General features: G+C 32.8%; 4 protein-coding genes across 7 annotated transcripts; 1 reads left to right on the top strand and 3 right to left on the bottom strand.

Annotated features, from left to right (window-relative positions):
- Nucleotides 1-2,339: 2,339 nt before the first annotated feature.
- Nucleotides 2,340-7,178, bottom strand: LOC123894337. Its single transcript, XM_045944304.1, has 3 exons — nt 6,760-7,178; nt 5,586-5,732; nt 2,340-2,601 (listed from the first exon to the last, which is right to left on the bottom strand). Exons 1-3 carry the CDS (start codon nt 7,018-7,020, stop codon nt 2,458-2,460), a joined length of 552 nt encoding a protein of 183 aa, XP_045800260.1. The 5' UTR covers nt 7,021-7,178; the 3' UTR covers nt 2,340-2,457.
- A 4,421-nt stretch (nt 7,179-11,599) lies between these two features.
- Nucleotides 11,600-14,741, top strand: LOC123894339 (elicitor-responsive protein 3). The gene is made up of 5 exons (XM_045944305.1): nt 11,600-12,042; nt 12,918-12,983; nt 13,084-13,210; nt 13,977-14,091; nt 14,492-14,741. The coding sequence occupies exons 1-5, from the start codon at nt 11,976-11,978 to the stop codon at nt 14,564-14,566; spliced, it is 450 nt and encodes a 149-aa protein (XP_045800261.1). The 5' UTR covers nt 11,600-11,975; the 3' UTR covers nt 14,567-14,741.
- Nucleotides 14,742-15,993: 1,252 nt separating this feature from the next.
- Nucleotides 15,994-22,294, bottom strand: LOC123894340. 4 transcript variants are annotated; one of them, XM_045944308.1, is made up of 6 exons: nt 22,079-22,293; nt 21,179-21,305; nt 17,739-17,813; nt 16,950-17,096; nt 16,700-16,838; nt 15,994-16,333 (listed from the first exon to the last, which is right to left on the bottom strand). In XM_045944308.1, exons 2-6 carry the CDS (start codon nt 21,203-21,205, stop codon nt 16,179-16,181), a joined length of 543 nt encoding a protein of 180 aa, XP_045800264.1. In that variant the 5' UTR covers nt 21,206-21,305; nt 22,079-22,293; the 3' UTR covers nt 15,994-16,178. The 4 variants fall into 4 exon arrangements, with proteins under 4 accessions (XP_045800264.1, XP_045800263.1, XP_045800262.1 ...); XM_045944307.1 differs by having other exon boundaries at nt 17,739-17,840; XM_045944306.1 differs by having other exon boundaries at nt 17,739-17,840; nt 21,179-21,310.
- Nucleotides 22,295-22,760: 466 nt separating this feature from the next.
- Nucleotides 22,761-23,683, bottom strand: LOC123896195 (uncharacterized mitochondrial protein AtMg00810-like). The gene is made up of 2 exons (XM_045946614.1): nt 23,040-23,683; nt 22,761-22,923 (listed from the first exon to the last, which is right to left on the bottom strand). The coding sequence occupies exons 1-2, from the start codon at nt 23,681-23,683 to the stop codon at nt 22,761-22,763; spliced, it is 807 nt and encodes a 268-aa protein (XP_045802570.1).
- Nucleotides 23,684-24,104: the final 421 nt, after the last annotated feature.

Genomic DNA, 24,104 nt, shown 5'->3' on the forward strand with positions numbered 1-24,104 from the left:
TTTGTGGTCGCTTAAAACTGTGTTGAGAAGTTTCGAATTAGTATCGGGACTGAAGGTTAATTTTTACAAAAGTAAACTCTATGGCATTAATCTTGATGATAATTTTTTGTCCGCAGCGTCCTCCTTTTTATACTGTGAAGTAGAATCGAACCCTTTTCGTTTTCTAGGAATTCCAGTTGGAGCTAACCCAAGGAGAAGGGTCACTTGCAATCCTATAGTGGAAGCTATGAAGAAAAGACTTAATACTTGGAGTGGTCGAAATTTATCATTTGGCGGAAGAGTTAAACTCATTAATTCGGTACTCTCTAGTCTCCCATTATATTTTTTCTCTTTTTTCAAGGTACCGGTGTGTGTGTTACAAGAATTGATTACTATCCAAAGGAGATTTCTTTGGGGAGGATGTTCTGATATTAAGAAGATTTGTTGGGTTAGTTGGGACACAATTTGCCTTCCAAAAGATAAAGGTGGTTTGGGTATAAAGAATCTAAATTATTTCAACCAAGCTTTACTTTGTAAATGGAAGTGGAGAGGTTTGTGTGATCATAATACCTTATGGACCAAACTATTAGAGCATAGATATGAGAGCTTGGCTGATAATTTTTTGCACTCTAATCTTAGCAATGTCAAAGGTCAATCTTTGTGGTGGCGTGATATTATGAAGATTGGGGGTATTGAGAATGATGCGTGGTTCAGGACTAATGTGAGCAATGACACAGATAACAGACGACGGGAGCTTACTCAATCAGGTATTTTTTCGGTGAATTCGACTTACGAGTTCCTTCACTCTCGCGAAGTTGTTGTGGCTATTGATGAAAATGTAGTGAAAGCTTTACAACAATTATGGTTAAATGATGTTTCATCCAAAGTAAGCATTTTTGGATGAAGGTTATTATTATCAAGACTTCCGACTCGAATGGCCTTGGCAAGAAAATCTATCCTTGTTAATCCGCATGAGCTATGTTGCATTTTTTGTTTTGAAGAACAAGAGGAATTATCTCATGTGCTCTTTAATTGCTCTTTTTCTCAAAAGTTGTGGAAGCGGATTTTTAAATGGATGAATGTGGATTTCATCTCTTTTGATGACGGGTGGAAACATTTTTCCTCTTTTGGAGCTTTATTGAAAAATAAGAAATATGAAAAAGCTCGTCACGTTATTTGGTTGGCCACCACTTGGTGTATATGGCGTGCGCGTAACAATGTGGTTTTTAGAGGAGAAGCTATTAATTGGAAAGCCTTAGAAGACAAGATTATTTATATTTCATGGTTTTGGTTTATAGGTAAAATAGCTAGTAAGTCTTCTTGTGTTTTTTCAGATTGGTGTAAGGATCCTTTAAATTGCATTATTAGCATGTAATGGTTGATTTAAGAATTGTAAGGGTTGGGTACTCCTTGTACTCCTTATAATTCAATATTTGCTTATAAAAAAAAAATTATGCAATTTTGATCCTTCATATTTATCCTATTTCTGATTGACCATCTACGGTCACATTTTGACCAAAAAACTCATGACATAACACCTCAATCATAGACCAAATGTTTTCCAACTTCACCCTCGAATTCTTGACACTTTCAATGGTTTCTTTCAACATTCTCTCTTCTTCTCTGGTCATTGCTTTCATCATTTCATTGGTAAATTGTACCCCTACATATCAAATGTTCCGGCAGTTATGTGCAAGTTTTTTATTTGTTCTACTCAATACAAACTGCTCATTATAATTATTCTTTACATTACTTTTTACAGGGATGAAAACAAGTTTAACCTAATGTCAAAATTTTGACATTCTTATGTTTAAAATGGTCTATATTATGTCTATATATCAAGTTGTTTATAAGTCCATATTATGTTTAAAAAATGTCAAAAAAATGCCCATTAGGGACTAAAAACAAAAGAAATTTTTTTATAGGGATGAAAACAAGTGATTTTATTTTACAGGGACGAAAATCAAAATTTGCCATAAAAGTGGAGACTAAAAACATATTTTACCCTTAAACTGTTGACAATATCGATACATAAAGTTTTGGCTTAAATATATTTGTAGTCCCTACAAAATTAAGAACTTTTTAAGTTTAGTCCCTCAAAAAAATTTATTCACTTTAGTCCCTATTTGCATTTGTTAGGGACTATTTTGAGTGACTAAAAGTATCATTTTTTGTAAAAAGTTTTCAAAATAGAGATTATTCTTACAAACTGCTGCAATATTTATAGAGGACTAAAATTACTATTAAATTTAATAGGGACTAAACTTGAAAGAACGTGATGATTTTGTAGTGATTTTGTAGGAACTAAACATTTAACCCTAAATTGTTTTATCATCACAATGGATATGGCAATGGGCATAAAAAGGATAACAACACTATACATGTATTTATGATTAGAATCAGCCAAACTAATTTGAAGTATTTTATTATTACATACATCAAATGGAATTACAGAACCACCACCAGAAAGCTAAATTATCATAAGCTGGAAACTGGCATGTTATAGAAGGTAGCATGAGTAAGATAAAGCAAATTCCCAGTTTTCTTCAGCTTAAATTCAAGTGCAACTACAGTCAAATTTCTTCCACTCTTCACCACAGAAGCATTAGCTATCACTTCCTCCTGCATATGCATATAGTGTAAATTCCATTATACAAGTTCAAAAATCAAGAGTGGACATGAACATAAAAATGACATATTAGAGTCTATTAGACTTCCCAGTTAGCAATAGGGATGTCACTTTAGCATTATTTCCAAGAGGTATTTATATATATTGATTTGGATGCTATAAAGTACAAGTGGTATTGGATAATGAACAATAAAAAATCTAGGAGTTGATTTCAAACAAATTCAGAGCATCATCTTATTGAAATGCTTTTTTATATATAAAATGAAAATCTAAACATGTTTTATTTAATGGGTTATGATAGTTTGATGCTCTAAATTGCATTATGCACCATACCAACATGCGCAATTAAGAGGTGTATGAGCGCCATCTAGCAAATGTCAACGCAGACTTAATCAGCAATATTACATATTTAGCGAATACTAAATTATGGAGCCATCAATAACATTCTAGGAGTACAAAATGCATTCTTTCTTGTACTTATCAGTTGATTGTTTAAGTCCTTTCATAGAAACCGAAAAACCGAAAGTATAATTCACCAATCACAATCTTATGTGGACGTGGACGTGGACGCAGACGCAGCCATACTATTATAAGGTTGGTGGTCCTAATCACACTAAACCAAATTATAAAGTTGGAGTCGCATCGTGATCTTTGATTTGCAGAGAATCATGGTCAAATTCGGCCATGCGGCATCAACGCGATTGCATTGTGGTTCCGGAAACATCGAAAATCGTTATGCCACTGCCTAGATCACAGTTGCAGACCTCTATTTAAAACCCGTATAGTAAGCATTAAGCAACTGATGTAGTGTTATGAACTTATGATTCCAATAGAGAAAAAGCCCAGTCAGCAAAGCGGAGTCAACAAATTGGTTAGTGAAAATGGACATTTGTCACTTGATCCAATAATTAAGGGGATATAGCTAACAGAAAATTGTTATAAAGAGAAAGATTGAATGAATGATGTAAGAGGCATGAAAGAAATTGTGGAAACTATATACTCTCTCCCTCCTGAAATTATCCCTTCCTTCTATTTCTAGACCTTATGTACTAGTTATCTTTTCTATTTCTTCAAATGGATTGATTCAATAATACTAGTAATTTGCTACTGTTTCAATAAATCAAATTGCAGAAGTCCTTTCACTCATGTAGTCAACTTATTTACTGCAATTAATCAGAACCCTTACATTGGTGCTTTCATTTTGACCATGGAAGAGTGCATAGGTTATCGCGGTAGGAGCTCATTGGGCAAAAACTAGAAGCAGACAGCAGAGTATAATGCTCAATGGCCAAAACTGGCGTATTACGACGGCTCTGGTTCCAGAGTATAGGCCTGAATTGAAGCTAAATTAAATCTGCAACCACAATACTTTCATAGGGCTCTTCCACTGGTGTTATGAAATCACCCATAGAGACCTTAGGACACCCAATTGAGTTTCCCTTCACATCTCCCATTATTAAAACGTCTCGCAAAATCTATCAGTTGTGTACACCAGCCATCAACATGTTGCCAGTACCGCCAACACTTTTTGTTAGCAGGGGGTACATGTGTCACTAGTTGCCAAGCACTATAACATCAATTACAAGATTTAATGCAATTCTGGAGAATAAGATACGGAAGCCTTTGTCAACCACGGCTAATACCCTGTATAATGAGGACTTGATAGGATTTCTAATCTGGAGTCCTATTTTGAATGTGTCATTGTCACCCAAGGAGGGATCGTCTACAAGGCACCCCAATAGAGCACCCTTGGTTGGTGTTTATATATGTTCTGCAGTATGTTTATGGCCTAGAACAAGTGACCACTATAGGTAGTGTTAAGGCTATTAGTTTTAAAGGTTCAAGTTGTAAGCATTACACTGCCTATAAATTTGACAAATAGAATGGCATGGGTCAGTTCAATTGTCTTGCAATGGTGGCTTAGGAAAACTTGAAGGATTTCACTCAAGATTGGTTTTTATGAGCTGAAGGTGCCACAGACCTCAAGTTAAATGTGTAGAAGCAATAATGGGACATATATCTAGCAGGAAATTCTCTTGGTTGCTCAGGCTTCTCAAGAATTGGCACATCAGTCCAACTACTCATATACATTTAGTGGAAACAGAATTATGCTACTCTTCCTGCAAAAAAATTTACTTTTATGGTTGGACTAAACTACTATTTCCAATCATGTGAATGATTTGAGTGTTCTTTGCTATTTTTTTTCAATATTAAACGATCCTTACAACCAAGTGAAAACTTTCTGTCTCAACCAGTCCCTCAATTAGTATTTCCATAACAAGTGGTCCTTACAATTCAAACAATGGGATCCAGGAGGACGTATTCTTATTCCGCTGGGAAGATCCACTTGACTTGAAGGTCACTTGGGTAGATATTATTAGTCCCCAACAGTTTTGCCTTAGCTTCAACCTTGAGGACAACGTTGATTTATAATGGGGGTGATAATGTTATGATACCAATAGAGAAAAAGCCAAGTCATCAAAGCGGAGTCAACAAATTGGTTAGTGAAAATGGACATGTGTCACTTGATCAATAATTAAGGGGATATTACTAACAGAAAATTTCTATAAAGAGAAACGATGAATGATGTGAGAGGCATAAAAGAAATTGTGGAAACTCTATACTCTCTCCCTCCTGAAATTTTCCGTTCCTTCTATTTCTAGACTTTGTGTACTAGTTATCTTTTCTATATCTTCAAATGGATTTAGTCCATAATACTTGTAATTTGCTATTGTTTCATTAAATCATATTGCAGAAGATCCTTTCACTCATATTGTATTCAACTTTTTGATGCCCTCAGCTTTGCGTGCTGTTTCAAGATGCAACTGAGGATAAATCATTACATTTGCTCGGACAGCATAATAAACCATTCTAAAGGCTCCATGCCATTTTTATCTAACATCTACTGATTTGAATTAAAAGCAAATATTGCCATGGACATCAATGCAAAGAATCACCACTGAAAACAAGAACTTACATTTATTGGAGTGCCAGAGAGGTAAGAAATGCTTATTTCCCCAAGAAAAAGTTCCTTGTCCTCGGCAACTACAGTTCTAGCACAAGCAGTTGTCAGAACCTCAACCAAGGACCCAACAGCCCCTCCATGCAGTGTTCCATAGCCATTCTGAAATTCCAACAGAGAAAAGTGAGAAAACTCCCGTCTCTAAACACAATAGAGAAGTGATAAATTCATTTGTTTGTTTATATACCCTCTATTTTCAGTCAAATTTTTAACTTCGAACCCAGAGAAGTGATAAATTCATTTGACTAAGCTGGAAGCACTGAAGTCCCGGTTGACCTAACTGAGCTGACAGAATCTGACGAGTTTATACTTTATAGTAAAGTATACAAGGTTGTCAAACTCGTATCAAGATACTCTGAAGTCAGGATGACCTCAATTCACGCAGTCAGCATATCAGTGACTATAGGATCAAAAATAGGTATTTTGGATTTTCAAAAAAGTAAATCAAAACATGCATATTTTGTGAACTATCGGATTTGACTCCAACAGACGCCAATGCATTGACTGCGTGAATGTACGGTTATCCTAATTGCAGGAAATCCATTTTTGTCAAACTTCTATGTCCAACCTAGCCGAGACCCCATATCAAACTTATCACAATTTAAAATCGATGAACAAATTGTAAGATAGATTCCCAACCTATACACTTTATTTTGTAGGCATGTCTAATAGTCTATTGTCCGACACCGACACATGTGATTACATTCAATCATTTCCATGTTCTTAAATTATTATCACACTCCTCACATTAGGCATGTCCCAGTGTTAGACATGAGCCGGTGTCTGACACACCTACACGTATAATTACATTGAATTATGTCATTCTCTCAAATTATTAGTGTCATGTTCCATGTCCATGTCTTTTTGGTGTCTGTGTTGGTGCTTCATACTAGTTTATGTTTCAGTGACAATATCATGTCTTCAATTAGAAGACTCAAATTTGAAATTGGATCCTAATTACTAAACATTGATAAAAAAAAAACAGTTCAACATACAAAAAGAACACAATTAGCTCAACATTGATCAACAAATTCACAAATCAAAAAGTTGAAAATTACTAAACAGTTAAGAGATTTTTTGCCACATAAAGTAAAGTAAAAATGAAGAAAGAAGAGAAAGTTTCCGTTACACAGATAGGTGGTTTGGCGACAATGGTACAAGAGATTCGACCACGTTGAATTTGATCAACTTTGATGAAATTACGAAGGAAAGAATCGAAGTAGCCATTGGTGTTGCAGTTTTCAGGAACGGGAACACCAATACTCATAAGCTTAACAAATAATTGAGTTTCAGCAACGTGTTTTGGGTCCATATCCTTTGATATTTCCGGCACGGCGGCGGTGGTGGTGGTGGTGGTGGTGGTGGTGGAGAGAGAAGGTTTTGTCGCCATAGTAGTTGAATTTTTGTGGAAAGAAAATCAGTAAGATCGAAAAAAATCAGTAATTTTGATTAAAGTGGATTGTGAACTTATAGTGTGATTTGGGTCCCTCCATTCATTTGTTTAAGATTGCACATGATTTACGATTTTTTTTTTTAAACATACATGATTTATTAAGGTTCCATGGGTTGAGTGGAAAGTAAGAGGTTTTGCTAGAAATTGACATCAAATTTAAACCGTTGATTCTATTTAATCTAAAGACTTTGATTTTATCCTAGTGTTACATCATAAGAAAGTTTTTTTTTTATATACTAATAATCTTTAAAAAAAAAGGTTTTGGAGACCCATTGGATCGAGTAAAAAAATTACTCATTGAATCTGCCATAGCCAGAACCATTTTTTATGTTTTGTTTGTACTGTTGCATACCAGCAGTTGCACCACTTTTTATTGGCATGAAATTATTAGGATTTTTTATACAAAAATTAAGAGTTGTTAATTAGGAACATGTGTTAATTAACATAGGGGTCCTATTTTTCAGCTCCAATGATAAGAGAAAGAGCTTGGTAAATCAGTGGCAGGTGTTTTTGATTCAATGGTAAACTGTTTTTAATGAAATCGATATGACTATTATTTTTTTTTTCTTTTACCTTTGGTTTCTAGGAAATGAGGCCTTAGTAGTACCAAGACATCATGTATTCACATCTTAATTGGTACATAGTACCAATTTTTTTTTGGTATAAATAGTAGTACCAATTTAAATCCTTCTTTCAATGACAAAAGTTTTAAATGGACAAAGTTAGTAGTTATCTTGTGGTTTATTTTATAAGAAACAATTGATTTTTTAAGTTTATTGAATAACCGATGTATTTCGTCTATATTATAAACTAAATACATTCATATTATTTAATAAATAAAAAATGAGTTGTTTGTTATAAAAAGAATCGAAGGAAGTACAAGAGGACATGCATTATCGTAGGTTTATTGAATAATCGATATATTTGGTCTATATTATAAACTAAATACATTCATATTATTTAATAAATAATATAATTGAGTTGTTTGTTATAAAAAGAATCGAAGGAAGTACAAGACATGCATTATCGGTATAAATGAGTTTTACACTAATGTTCAATAATAATTGACATTTTGATAGTTATTTTTTCAAAAAATAATAATAGTGTTGGCTTATATGACGACATATGAACTCTTATTAAATTATGGTGTAAAACTATTTTATATTGTAAATGTATTTCATTAAACTTTTGAATTATGATTATAATAATATCGTATATTTTTTAAAAAATAGAGTTGGCAAAATTGTTCGGGCATTGTTATGATCCACTGACCTAAAACTTTTGAATTTTAATGTTTCTTAATTGTAGATTTTTTTTTTCTGTCCCATTTTAAATTAACATCTTAAGGCTCAGGTACGAGGAGAGGCAGGTGCATGAGAATAAGAGCAATGGAATCAACTAGAAATTACAAGGATGAATGAAGAGAGTTATATTTGGTGAAACTGTGCAATTGCGTTTTTTTTTTTTCTCCTCTAATAGTCTAGTATAAACTCATACACCACAGGTATGGAGTAGTGAAAAATTTGAAGTTCAAACTGAGACTTCTTTAATAGTAGTATTCTTAATAGCTATCAACTGAGTTATTTGTGTGAGACCGTAAACGTTTTTCTTTTATATAAATTGGATGTTGAATGAAATTGATTTTGAAAAATTAAATACATTTCAAATATATTTCATACACCAAAAGATATCCAAAACATCACTAGTATCAAAATGAGTTATTTTCCTTTACTCTTTTCAGGCATGTCTCTCTCTCTCTCTCTCTCTCTCTCTCTATATATATATATATATATATATATATATATATATATATATATATATATATATATATATATATATATATATATATATATATATATATATATATATATATAATTGTATTGAATTATATTATTTTATCAAATTATCGATATTATTCATATTGTATTTGGTGTCCATATGTCTTGTATGTAAATGTGCTTCATAAAATTTCCTTCATGTGAAGCAGTCACCTATTAAAAAAGAGAAGGTTATAGTGTGGTTTTTGGAGAAATTGAGGAGGATAAAATATTTGTGAGAAGTCAAAATTATTACCTATTTAAGCTTTCAAGGGAATTCTACATGATTCAAGAGAGACTTACATGCTTCTAATTAAGAGAGAGTTCAACATACTTATCTCAATTACATATAATCTTGTTGTTGTTGTTGTTTGGGTTGTACAACTTGTAGCCCTTTGAGCTTTGGATATAATTTACGAAGATGAATTTTTCACTCTTGTCATCAAGTTTGACTTTTTTCTGGTATGGAATGTGAAAATTGGCTACACTTCCCAAAACCTATAAGTGTGAGATACCAGACTTTCTTCCACTCCATACTTGTGGTGTCTTTTCCCACACACTTCTTGTTGGAGACCGATTGGATAGATAGACTGCACATGTCAAGCTTATGCCCAAAATTATTTCGGCATTTTCTTACTTTTTAGCATGCTTCGGGACATATAAAAAATTGTTCTATTCTTCCTTTCGGCCACATCATTCTGTTAGGGGATTTTGGAACTGTCAATGGACGTTTGATTTCATTCTCTTCATAGAACTCCAGGAACTCTTTAGAAGTGAATTTGCCTCCTCGATCCATTCGCATGGCTTTTATTTCTCGGCTGCTTTCTTTCTCAACAACAACTTTGAACTTCTTAAAGGTATTGAAGACTTCGTGGACCCATGTTTTTCTTGAAAAACCATCAATGAAAAGGAGAAAATTAATAGTTGTTTTTACCTTGTGAGCTTGACATGATTGGCTCATAGACGTCAGCATGTATAAGTTGGAGCGGCTTCTTGGCTCTTGAGCATGACTCCTTTGGAAAACTTGCCCTGAATTGCTTTCCGAGTAAGATTCCTTCACACAGTTGATCTGGATGGTTGATTAATGGTAGCCCTCTCACCATATTTTGTTTTTCTGACGTAAAACTTAAGCCTCCAAAATTTAAGTGCCCAAATCGAAGATGTCAAAGCCATGATGTATCATTGTAGTAAGCTTTGAGACATTTTGCCACATCGTTTTGAGCCCAATATCGTGGTTTGCATTTTCAGTTTTAAAAACAAAGAAAAGAGAAAAATTAAATAGTTTTATTAAATGGTTCAATAAAATAAATGAATCAATTAATTTTTTTTCTTTTTTAATTTTTAAGAACCCAGAGTCCTTTTTTGGAAACCAAAAGTAGTTTTTTAATAGAGAAATAAAACAGCCCATACTCTTTGCCTATCAAGAAAAAGAAAAAACAGTCCCCATACTTTAGTTTTGGTTTCCCTCTTTTCAGAGCATCTCCAATAAGAGTATCTAAGAGAGTTTCATAGACTAATGATACGGAACCTTAACTTTTTTATCATTGGAGTTCTATGACGTGGCACAGAGGGTATCAAAATTGATGATACCGGTACCTTAAATAAGGTATCGTATCATCAATTTAATGTTATTATTATTTTTATTTTTGGTATATAAATCCAATTTAATAGCTTCCATGTATGTCAAAACATTAACGTTTGTCATTAATCTATGATACTCAAAAAGTGCTATCACCATTGGAGTAAAATATGTATATGTTACATAAATATTATATGACATTGTATGGATCACTTGTTAGTAATATATGATACCCAATGTAATATCACCATTGGAGATGCTCTCAAAACCTTATATCAATGAATGTAATGATTCAATGAATGTAATGATTGTTACAAGGAACCTGCCACCTAGATATGGTAAGTAATTACCAAAAACACATGCTGCATTATTTATAATAATTTGCATATGCATGAGATTTGTAATTATTTGTAAAAATTTGGCAGTAGGAAGGTAGCTTGTCTTTTTAAAGTAGCATAAACATTTTCGTAGTTTTAATGATTCATTTACCAATCGTTAGTTGGTCCAATGGTAACTGACGCTGAACTTGATAGAAAGGACCACAGTTTGATCTCTCGTAACTGCAATTAGGAATGAGCTGAAACCACTTTATACCAGAACTGATCTCTCAAATCAGATTAGGTGGTCCGGTGGGTGCTATTTTTACTATTGTATTTTTCATCATGTATTGACACAATGACATCATTATTATAAATACGTAATGAAATACAATATATTGACTTGAGAATGGTGAAAGTAAAATTAATTAAATAGCAGAATTGAAAAACAAGTAATTGATATTGCCTTAAACATAAAAAATGAGACAAATTTTTTTTGACAAGATCACTCATTATTTTTTTTCAAGTAGTCTAGTGGCTAGAAAATCCACCTTAAATGTGAATAAGTAGAGTGTCCTGGGTTCGAACCCGAGTTCCTGCACATATAGTACAATGTCTCTACCAACTGAGTTAAGCTCACGGGACCAATATCACTATTTATTATAGAACGGTGGGAGTAAAAAGTTTTCTAATTTCTACTCTAAGAATACAATGATCGGTGTAGATTAATTTGCACCAATCAAATAATTTTTATTCTTATATAAGATATAAGATGTTGGAATGAATTGAAATACGTGTGTATAACATCTAATAGTGGTTGAGTCCAACAGAATAGGTCAGTATCTCATGCAGATCAATGTTTGAATTTCAATCAATATAGGTGTCGATTTTACCTTCAATATTCAATAGTGTTTCGAACAATAATGACACAAATTAAATATTTTGTTTACTATAATTTTAAAAAATTTCTATAAAGGGACTCAAAACATTTAAAAAGGTACAACTGTACAAGTTGGATCCAGGAAAAATCCAATTCAATTTAATACTATATACTGATTCGGGCATTTTCTGGTACACTAAACCTTTAAGAAGAAATATATTAGAAGCATCCATAAATAAAGAAAAAAAGTTCTTTACAATTTAGAATTTGTGAGATTTGTATTCCAAAATCAAAGAAAGATGCCTCGTGGAACACTTGAAGTTGTTTTGATCAGTGCCAAAGGCCTTGAGGACAATGATTTTCTCTGTAAGTTATTAATACTATGCACTTTTTTATTGAAATTTCTACATATATGAAACAATGGATCTAAAAGTTTGACTTTCAATTTTTGTTTACATTAAAGTTCATCATGATTTGATTATTGATCTAGAGAAATTATTCATGTTAAGTTGGTCTGGTCGATCTATATATTTGTTGTTCATAAAATTTGTTAAATGAATCTATTTTTTATTTTATTTTTGTTAATTTATTTGCTAATAGTAACCATTGTTACTCCTAGGAGTATAACTATGATAATATAATAATCATTGTTGTTATAATCGCGAGTAGAATCGTAAACTCCTAGGATTTTGCAATTTTGATCTGTCTTACCGATCTGAATCTTGAATAGAATCCTAAGTTATGCAAAATCCATGTGAAATCACATCGAATCGCAAAATCCCAGTAAAATCTTGCGATTCCAATAGGTTTCTACCTATTCTGTGTTTTTTGGTGATGATTTTGGGTGTTTCTTTTGGTCGTTTATGTTTAAGCTTTTTGAATTGATTGTTTTATATTTAAGATTTGAAACTCGGTTGTTTTATGTTTGTTGTAAGATTTCAAATTTTGAGTAGTTGCACTTTATAAAATATATTTAATATTATATGATTAGAATCCTTCGATTTTGGTTGCGATCAACGATTTTGCGATCTTGTTATCCCATTTCGGTTCAACAAAAATAAATGTGTAGAATCCTTCAATTTGGGTTGCATTTTTAGACTTTGTGATCTTTCTATCCTCTTTCAATCTAAAACAAACTCGCGATTCTGACAATCTTTATAATAATGTTGAATTTTCAATTTGACTATTGAAATTGACGAAGATGATTCTCTAAAATATTGATCTTTGTTCTGAATGAGCAGCTAGCATAGATCCTTATGTGATTCTTACTTATAAGTCACAAGAGCACAAGAGTAGTGTGCAAGAAGGTAAAATTTTCATAAACATAAGTAGTATTAGTTTGATTATTTGTTTGTATTATTTTTCTCTTTAGTGACTAATTTGAATATTGTATTATGGAAATATTAGGTGCTGGATCTAACCCTCAATGGAATGAGACTTTTCTTTTCACTGTTTCTGACAGTGCTTCTGAGCTCAATCTAAAGATAATGGAAAAGGACAACTTTACTAATGATGATAATATTGGAGAAGTAGTGTGAGTTAAATTCTTTAACTTGCAAATTTTGCTTTGATGGGTCTTGCTTTTCCATTCAAATTTTATTTGAGATTGGTTAGAATTTAATAGAGCAAGGTTGTGTTTGCTAGATAGAACATGTTTTGTTTCATATTTCATGCACATGTCTTTGAATTGGATCTGATACCGTGTTGGCACTAAGTTTGAACCTTCTTGATATGTGTTGTTGCTCTCACTCTTCATTTTTTTTTTAACTTGGTTTCACGCACGTATGCAGGTTTCCTGGGTTGCACTCATGAAGAGTGTTTGTATTGTTAGAATTGATTAGGGTTGTTCTACCTGATTTGTATGATTGCGATGTATTCCCATTTGGGTTGTAACTGAGTCAGGTCTAATGTTCCCCAAACGCTGTATCTTTTAGTTTTATTTAATTTATATTTCCTATTACCTAAATAAAAAGAAGATGGTGAGAAGTATCAAAATTGCTTTGCCTGATGTAAAAACAATTTAGATGACACGTGTAGTTTAGTTAGTATTATATGATTTTAGTAACCTATAGCTTTGACATTCCTCGAATTAGGTGTGCTCTGGTGTCTGACACATATTGAGATCCAACATATATCATCATATTGAATTATGTCATTTTCTCAAATTATTATCCATGTTGACGTGTCTGTGTCTGTGTTTCATAGAAATTAGTCTTGTGTTTGGTTAAAAAAAACTACAGAGGTCACAAAGGAGAAATTTGCAATTTTGGCATACTAAATATGCATTGTTCTATCTGTAGAATTCATTTAGATGCCGTGCTTGAAGAGGGTAGCCTTCCAGAGACTACCTACAATATTGTGAAGGACCAAAAGTTTTGTGGTGAGATTAAGGTTGCTCTCACTTTTACTGCTGAGGTAATAATGTTATAGAATCTGTTTTTATCTTAATTTTCTTTAAGGTCCGCACAAAAGAGTACATAATATAACAACACAGGATAAAGTTTTTAAGTATTGAACAAATTTTGTCTGTACGATATTTAGTGATAGACAAAAGATTATTTTACTATTTTTAAATAACTTGTGCAGAGGATAAAAAATTATCTCATAGTTCAGTGGAAGATAAGAATTTCAATTTTTGTCTGGTCCCTTGGCCCTCATGTTCAATATTAAAAACACTTTTAAAATCAAACACATTATAATTAAATTTGTTATGTGTAATTCCTAATTTTTTAACAAATCAAACACACTTGTTAATGTTTTTATGCCTATTTTCCCCCCTACTCAAATATACTATACTATCCATTATTGGTTGCAGAGAAATATTGAACGGAGTTACAATGCTGATGATGAAATCATTGGTGGATGGCAACAATCAGCTAGAGATTATTGAAGTGAATGAAGGATTTACATATTTTCAAGATCCAAAATCTACCAAGTCCATTTTAGAATTTTAATTGATCAATGTGTTTTCTGGTGTGATGATCTCATAGTGTTCTGTTTTGTTTTTCATCCCTTTTGATGTAAACTACATTTTGCTCAACATAATATTTTATGCACTAGTTTAATTTTTTTTGTTTGGTTACAAGAGAGAAAATGCACTAGTTTAATTTAGTCCAGAGCTGCTAGGGATGTCAACGGGGCAGGGAATGTGCGGGGGAAACTTCCCCGTTCCTCGCCCCAAAGTGCATGCGGGGGAGATTTTGCCTCCATCCGCGTCCCCACGGGGCAATATTTGTCTCCATTCTCATCCCCACAGATCCTCACGGTTCCCGCGGAGATTCACGAATATCAAATATTAACAAAATTTTTATATTTTTCGGCCAAATTGTGACAGTAGTATGACATTATTTTTTCTGTCTTATTTTAAAAAATAAATCTTTTGCATCTTTCTTTTTTTAAAAATAAAAAACAACACATAATACATTCATAACCAAAAACCATTGCAAAAACATTTGGCTACTAATAATCATACAAAACCTAACAGCCAAAATATTTCCATAGCAAAATATGCATAATCATACAAAAATTCATAACCAAAATATCTCAAAATTGTTGGTAATTGGTAAATATCCAACCAAATTAGATAAATAAAATTACTTCTGAGGTCTAGGAGAAAGTAGCCACTTTTCTACGGTTGAGAGTTGGAACTTGAAAAACGCAAATACGCAATGAACGCTTGAAATTAGCGAACAATCAGTGGAGAAAATAATGGATGACTCCTCAAGTTACTTCTTTTTTTAAAAAAAAAATCAACATTTAATATATAATAATAATAATAATAATAATAATAATAATAATATCCCGCCCCGAAGTGCCTGTGGAGGGATTTTTGCCTCCATCCCCATCCCCACGGGATAAAATCTTTGTTTTCGAAGCTCCGAACGGGGCAATCCCCACGGGGATCCGCTCCACCGGATGCAAATTGACAACCCTAAGAGCAGCATTATTATATTTTTTGGAATTTTAAGAATCATTTTAGCTAAAATAGAAAATAAGCTACTTAAAAAAATATATGAATAGTGTATGAACTAGCCGATGAATAAAATCATATGTACACATTTTTATATAAATATATATTATTTATCATCTTCAAAATAAGAATACTTTTTTTTATATATATATAATAACTTCGCTTTGGAGAATATAGTACATATTTTCTCTTCTAATTGGGTATTATTTAATTTAAAGGAGGGAAATAAACATAATTTGGAAAATATCACATATCAATGGCTTGTTAAAAACTTGTGCTAGAAAGTCGCGTCACATGTTAAGAACAAACACGCGACAATTTGCTTATCAAAAATCCTCCCAAGAAAATGGTAACAAAATGATTCTGAATGTATAGATATAATCATAATCATATAAAGTAATGTCGAGACCATTTTTCTCATTTGAAAACAAGGACAGGGAAATAAAGAGTATATGAGATAAATCCTCTGGAAACATGAAAGTTTATCCTGAGTAAAGAACATAATGACAAACACTTAACAGCGAATGACTGATCAGTTATTTATTATTTCTTTACTTCTTGAGTTACGGAATTCATCCGCTTCATCAATTTCCATGTTAGTAGAGACATCAGCATATTGCTCGGGCACATAATCCTCAACGTCCTCATCAGTACTTTTACCTGAGCTGGATGGTTTAGAATCATCATCTGAAAGAAACATATACTGAATCAATTGTCTTGTTGACTACGAATAAGCACATAATGATAGATGTGTGCCGCCAAGGTTTTAAAAAATGGTTCGTGACTATGAGCAACATCAAAGTTTTTGATGTTGCTGTGATCGCGATTGAAGTTGCATTAACCATATTTGTTGTGGTTGTCTGCAATATTAAAGATTGCGATGTGACCGTTACTACAACTACTATTTAAAACCTTGTAGGCCACTATGCAACTTAAATGTTCCTTATTATTAAACTCCTAGTTGATTAGCCTATGTATAATCCTATGGTTTAGCTGCCTCCTATAATCATAAGCAGACATTATAAATTTTGAAAGTTCTGTTCAGAAATTTACTATGGTCTGCTGGTAATGAATCTGAGTTTGGTAGACGCGGCCTCCCAGGAATTGACAAGGCACCTGTTGTCTTCCTATGACCAATGGGATTGTGCTTCTTCAGCGCATCGATTTCCTGTTTTCTGATTGATTTTAAAAACTGCAAATAGAAAGAAACATCAGATCAACGTTCCTGGTTGTCGTTGATAGCTTAGCTCAACACCAGATATAATAGGCTATTATCTAATAGACTATTATATAATATACTAACATAATGTTCCTGGTCTGCTGCTAATGAATCTGAGTTTGGTAGACTCGGTCTCCCAGGAATCGACAAGGCAGTTGTTGTCTTCCTATGACCAATGGGATTTTGTTTCTTCAGCGCATCGATTTCCCATTTTCTGATTGATTTAAATACCTGCAAATAGAAAGAAACATCAGATCAATGTTCCCGGTTGTCGTTCATAGCTTAGCTCAAAACTAGATATATAAAGCACGGACACTCCTCGGACTATGCGTGTCCTGGTGTTGGACACATGTCAGTGTCTGACACTGACACTTACTATTACATTGATTTATCATTTTTCAAATTATTATCTGTGTCAGTGTCGTGTCCGGTGTCTGTGTCCGTGCTTCATAGGATATAATAGACTAACATAAGGTAAGGTAATTGCAGACTCCAACTGAGAAAATTAAACTCGAAGTAGAAAATGTAGTTGTCATATACGACACATTAGTCACTAGTGGGAGAGAGACAAAAAAGAGGATTTACATAACTAAAATATGTAAGACCCTTTTTTTTACAGTGGAATTTATGCGGTGAGTGCAGGAGATCCAAATTCTCAAGAGTCACACTCTCCAACTCCAGCAGTAAAGTAACTACATTGAAACTTTATAAAGCATTCAAAAAAATCATTTGACACTTCCATGAAACACATTTAAAATATTATGTCCAAAATGCAAGAAATTTTCACAAAATTGACGGCAAATCCCGGGCGTGATAAGAACAACAACACATTCGGTTGATGTGATGATTCAGGAAAAATGAAATACAACTCACCGGTCCGTAGATGCCAATCTTATTTTTCTTGGCATAATCAACATAGCGTATTAGACTAGGATATGTATAGAACTCCTGTCCAGTATCAGGACAATAATAAGTCTACAACAGAAAAATACAGCAACACAGTCATTGATAGACATTCATAGAAAAAAGATACATTGGAGAGTATTCACATATTCATTTCATTCTTTCTACATGAATACTAATAGTATTAATTTGCTCTCTATGTTAGAGATATAAAATAGAATCGCTGCTTCAAATATTTCCACTATAATTCTGCAAGAGGATAACTTTGTTGTTGATAAATAATTAACAAATATTACCATCCAATGTCATTTGTGAATTACTACTATTAACAAAGAGTACACTAATTCCAAAAATATCATCTTTATCCCAAAATAAAATGAAGCAAGTCAGCATTAATTATTGGATCATTGGATGTAGTTTTGAAATATCGTTACTCGTTTGTGATTAAGGGAAGACAAAAGATTCAAAAAATTTAATGCGAATCTATCGGTATCTAGTATTATGGATTATAGGAATAATGGATCAATGCTATTTAGTAGGCACATAGAACTAAATGCTATTTTACTTCCATGATGAGACTAATAAACAATAATTCATAATACGAATTTCACGTCTGCTGATATGTATAATTTCAAACCATTATCTCAAATACAATGACTTTTCATACACTATATTTCTTTCTTGTGCTACTTTCACATTTTCTAACTAGGCTATTACATCTAATATTTACATACACTATTATGTCACACATGTTTTCAACACTGGCCCCTATGTGACACTCTTTAGACATGTGCCAGACACAGTGGTGCTTGAGACATGAAAAATTGGAAAACAGAGAAAGGTCCTTTAAAGCAAGAAATGCATTCAGTAGTTTAAGGCTAGAAGCACAGAATTATCTATATTAAAAAATAGGGTATTGTGACAAGGAAACAATGAAAGACTACACGACAAGCGCTATAGAGGCAATCTAGGACAATTTAGTCAGAATGAAACTGAACGTTAGAACATATCATTCTAATGATCGGCGATCATAGGACGGTCCCTTTACCATTTTGTATAAATGGTTTATTCTATTTGTACAGATATGGTGGGGGGCACATTCAATCTTTGTTTTCCATTAATTATCAATTCTTCTATAACAGGGTAGAGCAACTTGGTAGCTCGTAAGGCTCTTAACTTTGAGGTCACGGTTCAAATCCCGTCTCCGCAAATTTCCGTTCCCTTCTTTTAATCAATATATATAACACCAAACATCAAAGACAGGGAATTAATCAATTATGAACATTGTTATCAAAGAAAAAAGACCCATAGAAACAGTTGGCAGTCGCCTAGTTTCATTCCAGCATCTATGATGACATTCACAAAATACATGAGAAGAAATTAGTCCCCTTTTGACTCTGTTTCACACATTTCAGTGTTGTCAATTGCAAATCGCAGAAAATAGTGGTTTGTTCAAATTCCGCTATGCAACCTTGCTATAGCACCGCTTTTTGACATTTTGTACTAAATAGTGTATCATGGGACAATAGCAATTTGTTCAAACCCGTTACCACTATATAACAACACTGAACATTTTTAAAAAATTCAAAATGGGAATTTTTTTTCTCCAACAACACTAATCCTTATGCATCAGGTGTTTTCAATTGATACAAGAGGTGATCAGATTTTTCAACATTTAATTAGCAGACATGACATTTACTAGCTAATTCGAAAAGCAAAACAAAATTAACAGCTTAATCCGAATTCATAAATTAATCAGCAACCATGTAAAAGATAATTCGATGCATGATCAATATCAATAAATATCAAAATCTTGAATGTCATTACTAGAATTCAATAATTTCACCCTAAACATAAACAAAAAATCTAAATTAGGTTTTTCAGTACCGTTGTTATTGTGCCATCCTTTTCAACTTCTAACTTAACACTCCATCCCGTCGGGATTTCTTCTCCATTAGGTGGACTTTCTGTTCTCTTAGGTGCCATATAAAATCAACAGACTTTTCCTCCGAAATAAAACTGTGAAAGATCTCTTCTTCCTTCTACTTTGTTTGAAATATTTTCCAACCTAGGTATGTGATAAGTAGACAGTAGGGAAAGGGGAAAGACTGCAAATAAATAGGCACCTCATCCAAAGCCACGTGTTCCCATTATTGCACGTGCAATCGTCAAAAATCGAATTATTGTCCTACGTTACATTTTCCTTAACATTCCTGGATTACGGACTAGATTCATTTATAAATCATTAGAAGGAAGTTTTATAATGAATCTAGTCCGTAATCCAGGAATGTTAAGGAAAATGTAACGTAGGCCAATAATTCGATTTTTGACGATTTATAAATAACCGAAGCCAATTAGGTCAATACATTACCAAAATATGGAACATATTACCATTTATTTTAGCAAATCGTTTATAATAGTCCCACAGAAGGAAAAAAAAAAACATAAATGAATTCGGAAATAATTCGATTGTTGATGATTGCATGTGCAAAAATGGGAACATGTGACTTTGGATGAGGTGCCTATTTATTTGCAGTCTTTCCCTTTTCCCTATCGTCTACTTATCACAAACCTAGGTTGAAAAATATTTCAAAGAAAGTAAAAGGAGGAAGAGACCTTTCACAGTTTTATTTCGGGGGAAAAGTCTGTTGATTTTATATGGCACCTAAGAGAAAAGAAAGTCCACCTAATGGAGACGAAATCCCGACAGGATGGAGTGTTAAGTTAGAAGTTGAAAATGATGGCACCATAACAATGGTACTAAAAAATCTAATTTAGATTTTATGTTTATGTTTAGGGTGAAATTATCGAATTCTAGTAATGACATTCAAAATTTTGATATTTATTGATATTGATCATGCCTCAAATTATCTTTTACATGGTTGCTGATTCATTTTATGAATTTGGATTAAGATCCTGATTTTGTTTTGCTTTTCGAATTAGCTAATAAATGTCATGTCTGCTAATTAAATGTTAAAAAATCTGATCACCTCATGTTTCAGTTGAAAATACCTAATGCATAAGTACTAGTGTTGCCGGAGCAAAAAAATATGGACCATATTACCATTTCTGTTAACAAGTTGCTTATAATAGTCCCACACACAAAAACAAAAAACAACAGTAAGGGCCAGCATCTCTTGAAATCACTAATACAAATAAAAAAACGCTGTAGCAATACAACAGCCAAAAAAGAGCAGAAAAAACTTAAATTTCAAGCATAAGCAAATGAACCCAACATCACCTAAGATCCTAATTACTAAAAGAAAAAATTTTAGAATAGTGAAAAAGGAAATAGTCAAGGAAATCAAATGTCGTGGGCAAGTATATAAACAGATAACTATAACAGCCATAAAATGCTGAAAAGAAATTCCGGTAAAAATCATAACCCAATAAGCAATCACAAAGGTTACCTCTAGAGAGACAGGAACAATTGTCATACATGATTGTCATCTCATTTCCAATTTGACCACATCGTAGACGCCGTATAGTTCATAGCTCTTTGGATATTCAAGTAAACTTCTCCTACAGTGCTACATTCTACACTGACAACGGCAAATCAAAATCAAATTACTTTAAATGAGACTCGTAAGGCAACACAAGAAACTATTTCATACATTTTGTTCAACAAATCAACAGTATTGGCTAGTGTTTAACAAATTGTGACCAAAATCCTAGAGTCGCAAACACAATAAGCTAGCTTATAAGCTCATACAACTAAAAAAGATTCATTTGGTAACCGTCATATTCTCGCAAGATTATACTTTTACTAGCTTATAGCATCCTTTGATAAGCTACTTTATTTTACCCCTGTAGCTTGTAGCTTATCATTTTGTCTCTCAATTTTACCCATGTTATCTTAATTAAAAAAATAAAATATTAATTAAACATATTTTTTTTATGTCATTTCATATTTATAATTATAAGTTATGTCATCTCCGAACACTACAAATTCAATCGATTAGTTTATTAGTTACAAGCTAACAGATAGCTTACAAGTTTTCTTGTACCAAAAAAAAAAAAAAAAGATAGCTTACAAGTTTTCCACAATAAGTTCATCTACCATAAATTAACTTATCTGATATTTTTTATCAAACAGATCCCTAATGATAAAAAGGTATGATTAATAGTAAATTGAAGGTAAAGAACCCTAATAATGATGAAAAGGTTGATCACAATAGATGATTCACCCCTAATTTTTGGTTATTATCCAAACTCAACAAAGTAATTTGAAACACAACAAGAACAAATAGAAATATACATTGAATATGAAATTGTTAGAAATGGTATCATTTCAACAAATGTGCACATACCAGTGGCAACAAACGTTCTTTTTTTTGTTTTCCAGAGGTTTTTGTTATCGCAATGCACGCACGAGTGCTGCAGTAAGAACCTAAAATTTGTTGTCTTTTAATAGCGGCAGCGGAGGGGTGGCAAAAGCGGCGGTGGTGAAGAGACGGAGGCTGCCGCTCATCGGAGAGAGAGAGAGAGAGAGAGATGGTGCTGGGGCCTGGGGTGGAATTGTTTTCCAAATTTCTCAATTAATTTTGAATTATAATAATTTTTCTCTTACAAAAAAAGAATTATAATAATTTTTCTTTTTTTTTTTTTTGTAGAAATTGATTTTTCTTTTAACACCATATTAGACTACTATATACTTTGTACCTGAAATTAATTATACTATGTACCAAAAACAAATATTAGACTATATAGTTTTGACTAAATTATAAATTTGTTAGTAATTTAAGTTTATTGAAGTATATGTTGCAGATGTATAAGAAAATATTTGCTGCAAAGTTAAAACTAATATATTGACTTAAAAATGATTAAATACAAAAGCAACCAATTAGAATACTAGAAAATAGGAAATCACTAATCCCACGTTTACAACTTCTAATAACATACTTCTAAGAATACTCCTAAGAAAAATAACAAAAGCAACGGACCTTCCTAATAAATAGGATTTTATTAAAGAAACTAACAATTAAAATCTTATCACCCTCCCTTAAACTGAATGTTATCTATCATTCCGTTTAACATTGATCTTGAACAAACTCCAAGCAACCCATATAGCTTTGCAAATGCTTCTAGTTTTAGAGACTTTGTCATGATATCTGCCACTTGTTCTTCACTTCGACAATAAACTAAATCTATGGTTCTATCAGTCACAAGATCACGAAGAAAATGATACATGACATCTATATGTTTACTTCGCCCGTGTAAAACTGGATTTTTTGACAGTTTGATAGTTGAACTATTATCACAATGAATCACAGTTTGCCATTCTGATAAAAATGCAGCTCTTCAAGAAGTCTTCTTAACCAAATTGCTTGACATGCCGAAGTTGTCACAACTATGAACTCTGCTTCGGTTGTGAACAAAGTAACAATGTTTTGCTTCTTTGATGCCCATGATACAGCAGCTGATCCCATCATAAACACGTGGCCAAATGTACTTCGCCTATCGTCTAAATCACCCGCATAATCGCTGTCAGTGAAACCAGTCAAAACAGATCCTCCATTTTTCATATAGAAAATACCAAAATCTGTTGTTCCTTTCAAGTAATGAAACACCTTTTTTGCGACTTTGAGATGTAGCTCTGTTGGACTTTCCATGTACCTACTAATGAAACACACAACATACATAATATCAGACCTAGTGGTTGTCAAATACATTAAACTTCCAACAATTTGTTTGAAGTAAGTATTATCAATCCTCTCTCCATCAAGGTCACTTGAGAGCTTTAATCCTGGTTCTGTTGGAGTTCCAACTGGATTACAATTCTCCATGTGAAACCTCTCCAAAACTTCCTCAGCATATTTCTTTTGGCCAATGAACAAACCAGAAGTTGTGTGCACTACTTCTATACCAAGAAAATATTTCATCTTTCCTAAATCAGTCATGTCAAAATCAGCCATCATGGCATTTTTAAAATCAGAAAACATAGCTTCATCATTGCCGGTGAAAATCAGATCATCAACATATAAGCAAACTATCAATATTTTACCTCATTCTCCAGATTTGATAAATAAAGTGTGCTCATATGGACATTTAATGAAACCTGCCTTCTCAAAGTGATCTTCTATACAACTATATCAAGCTCGTGGTGCCTGCTTTAAACCATATAAGGCCTTTTTAAGTTTCTAAACCTTATGTTCACTACCTTTTACCACATAACCAGTAGGTTGTTCAATGTAGACTTGCTTAACTAGTTCACCATTAAGGAAAGCTGATTTTACATCAAATTGGAAGACGGTCCATGAATTTTGTGCTGCTAATGAAACCACCAACCGAATAGTATCTTGTCTTGCTACAGGAGTAAAAACTTCTTCATAATCA

The sequence above is a fragment of the Trifolium pratense genome, linkage group LG7, assembly GCF_020283565.1.
Source record: "Trifolium pratense cultivar HEN17-A07 linkage group LG7, ARS_RC_1.1, whole genome shotgun sequence".
Classification (NCBI taxonomy): domain Eukaryota; kingdom Viridiplantae; phylum Streptophyta; class Magnoliopsida; order Fabales; family Fabaceae; genus Trifolium; species Trifolium pratense.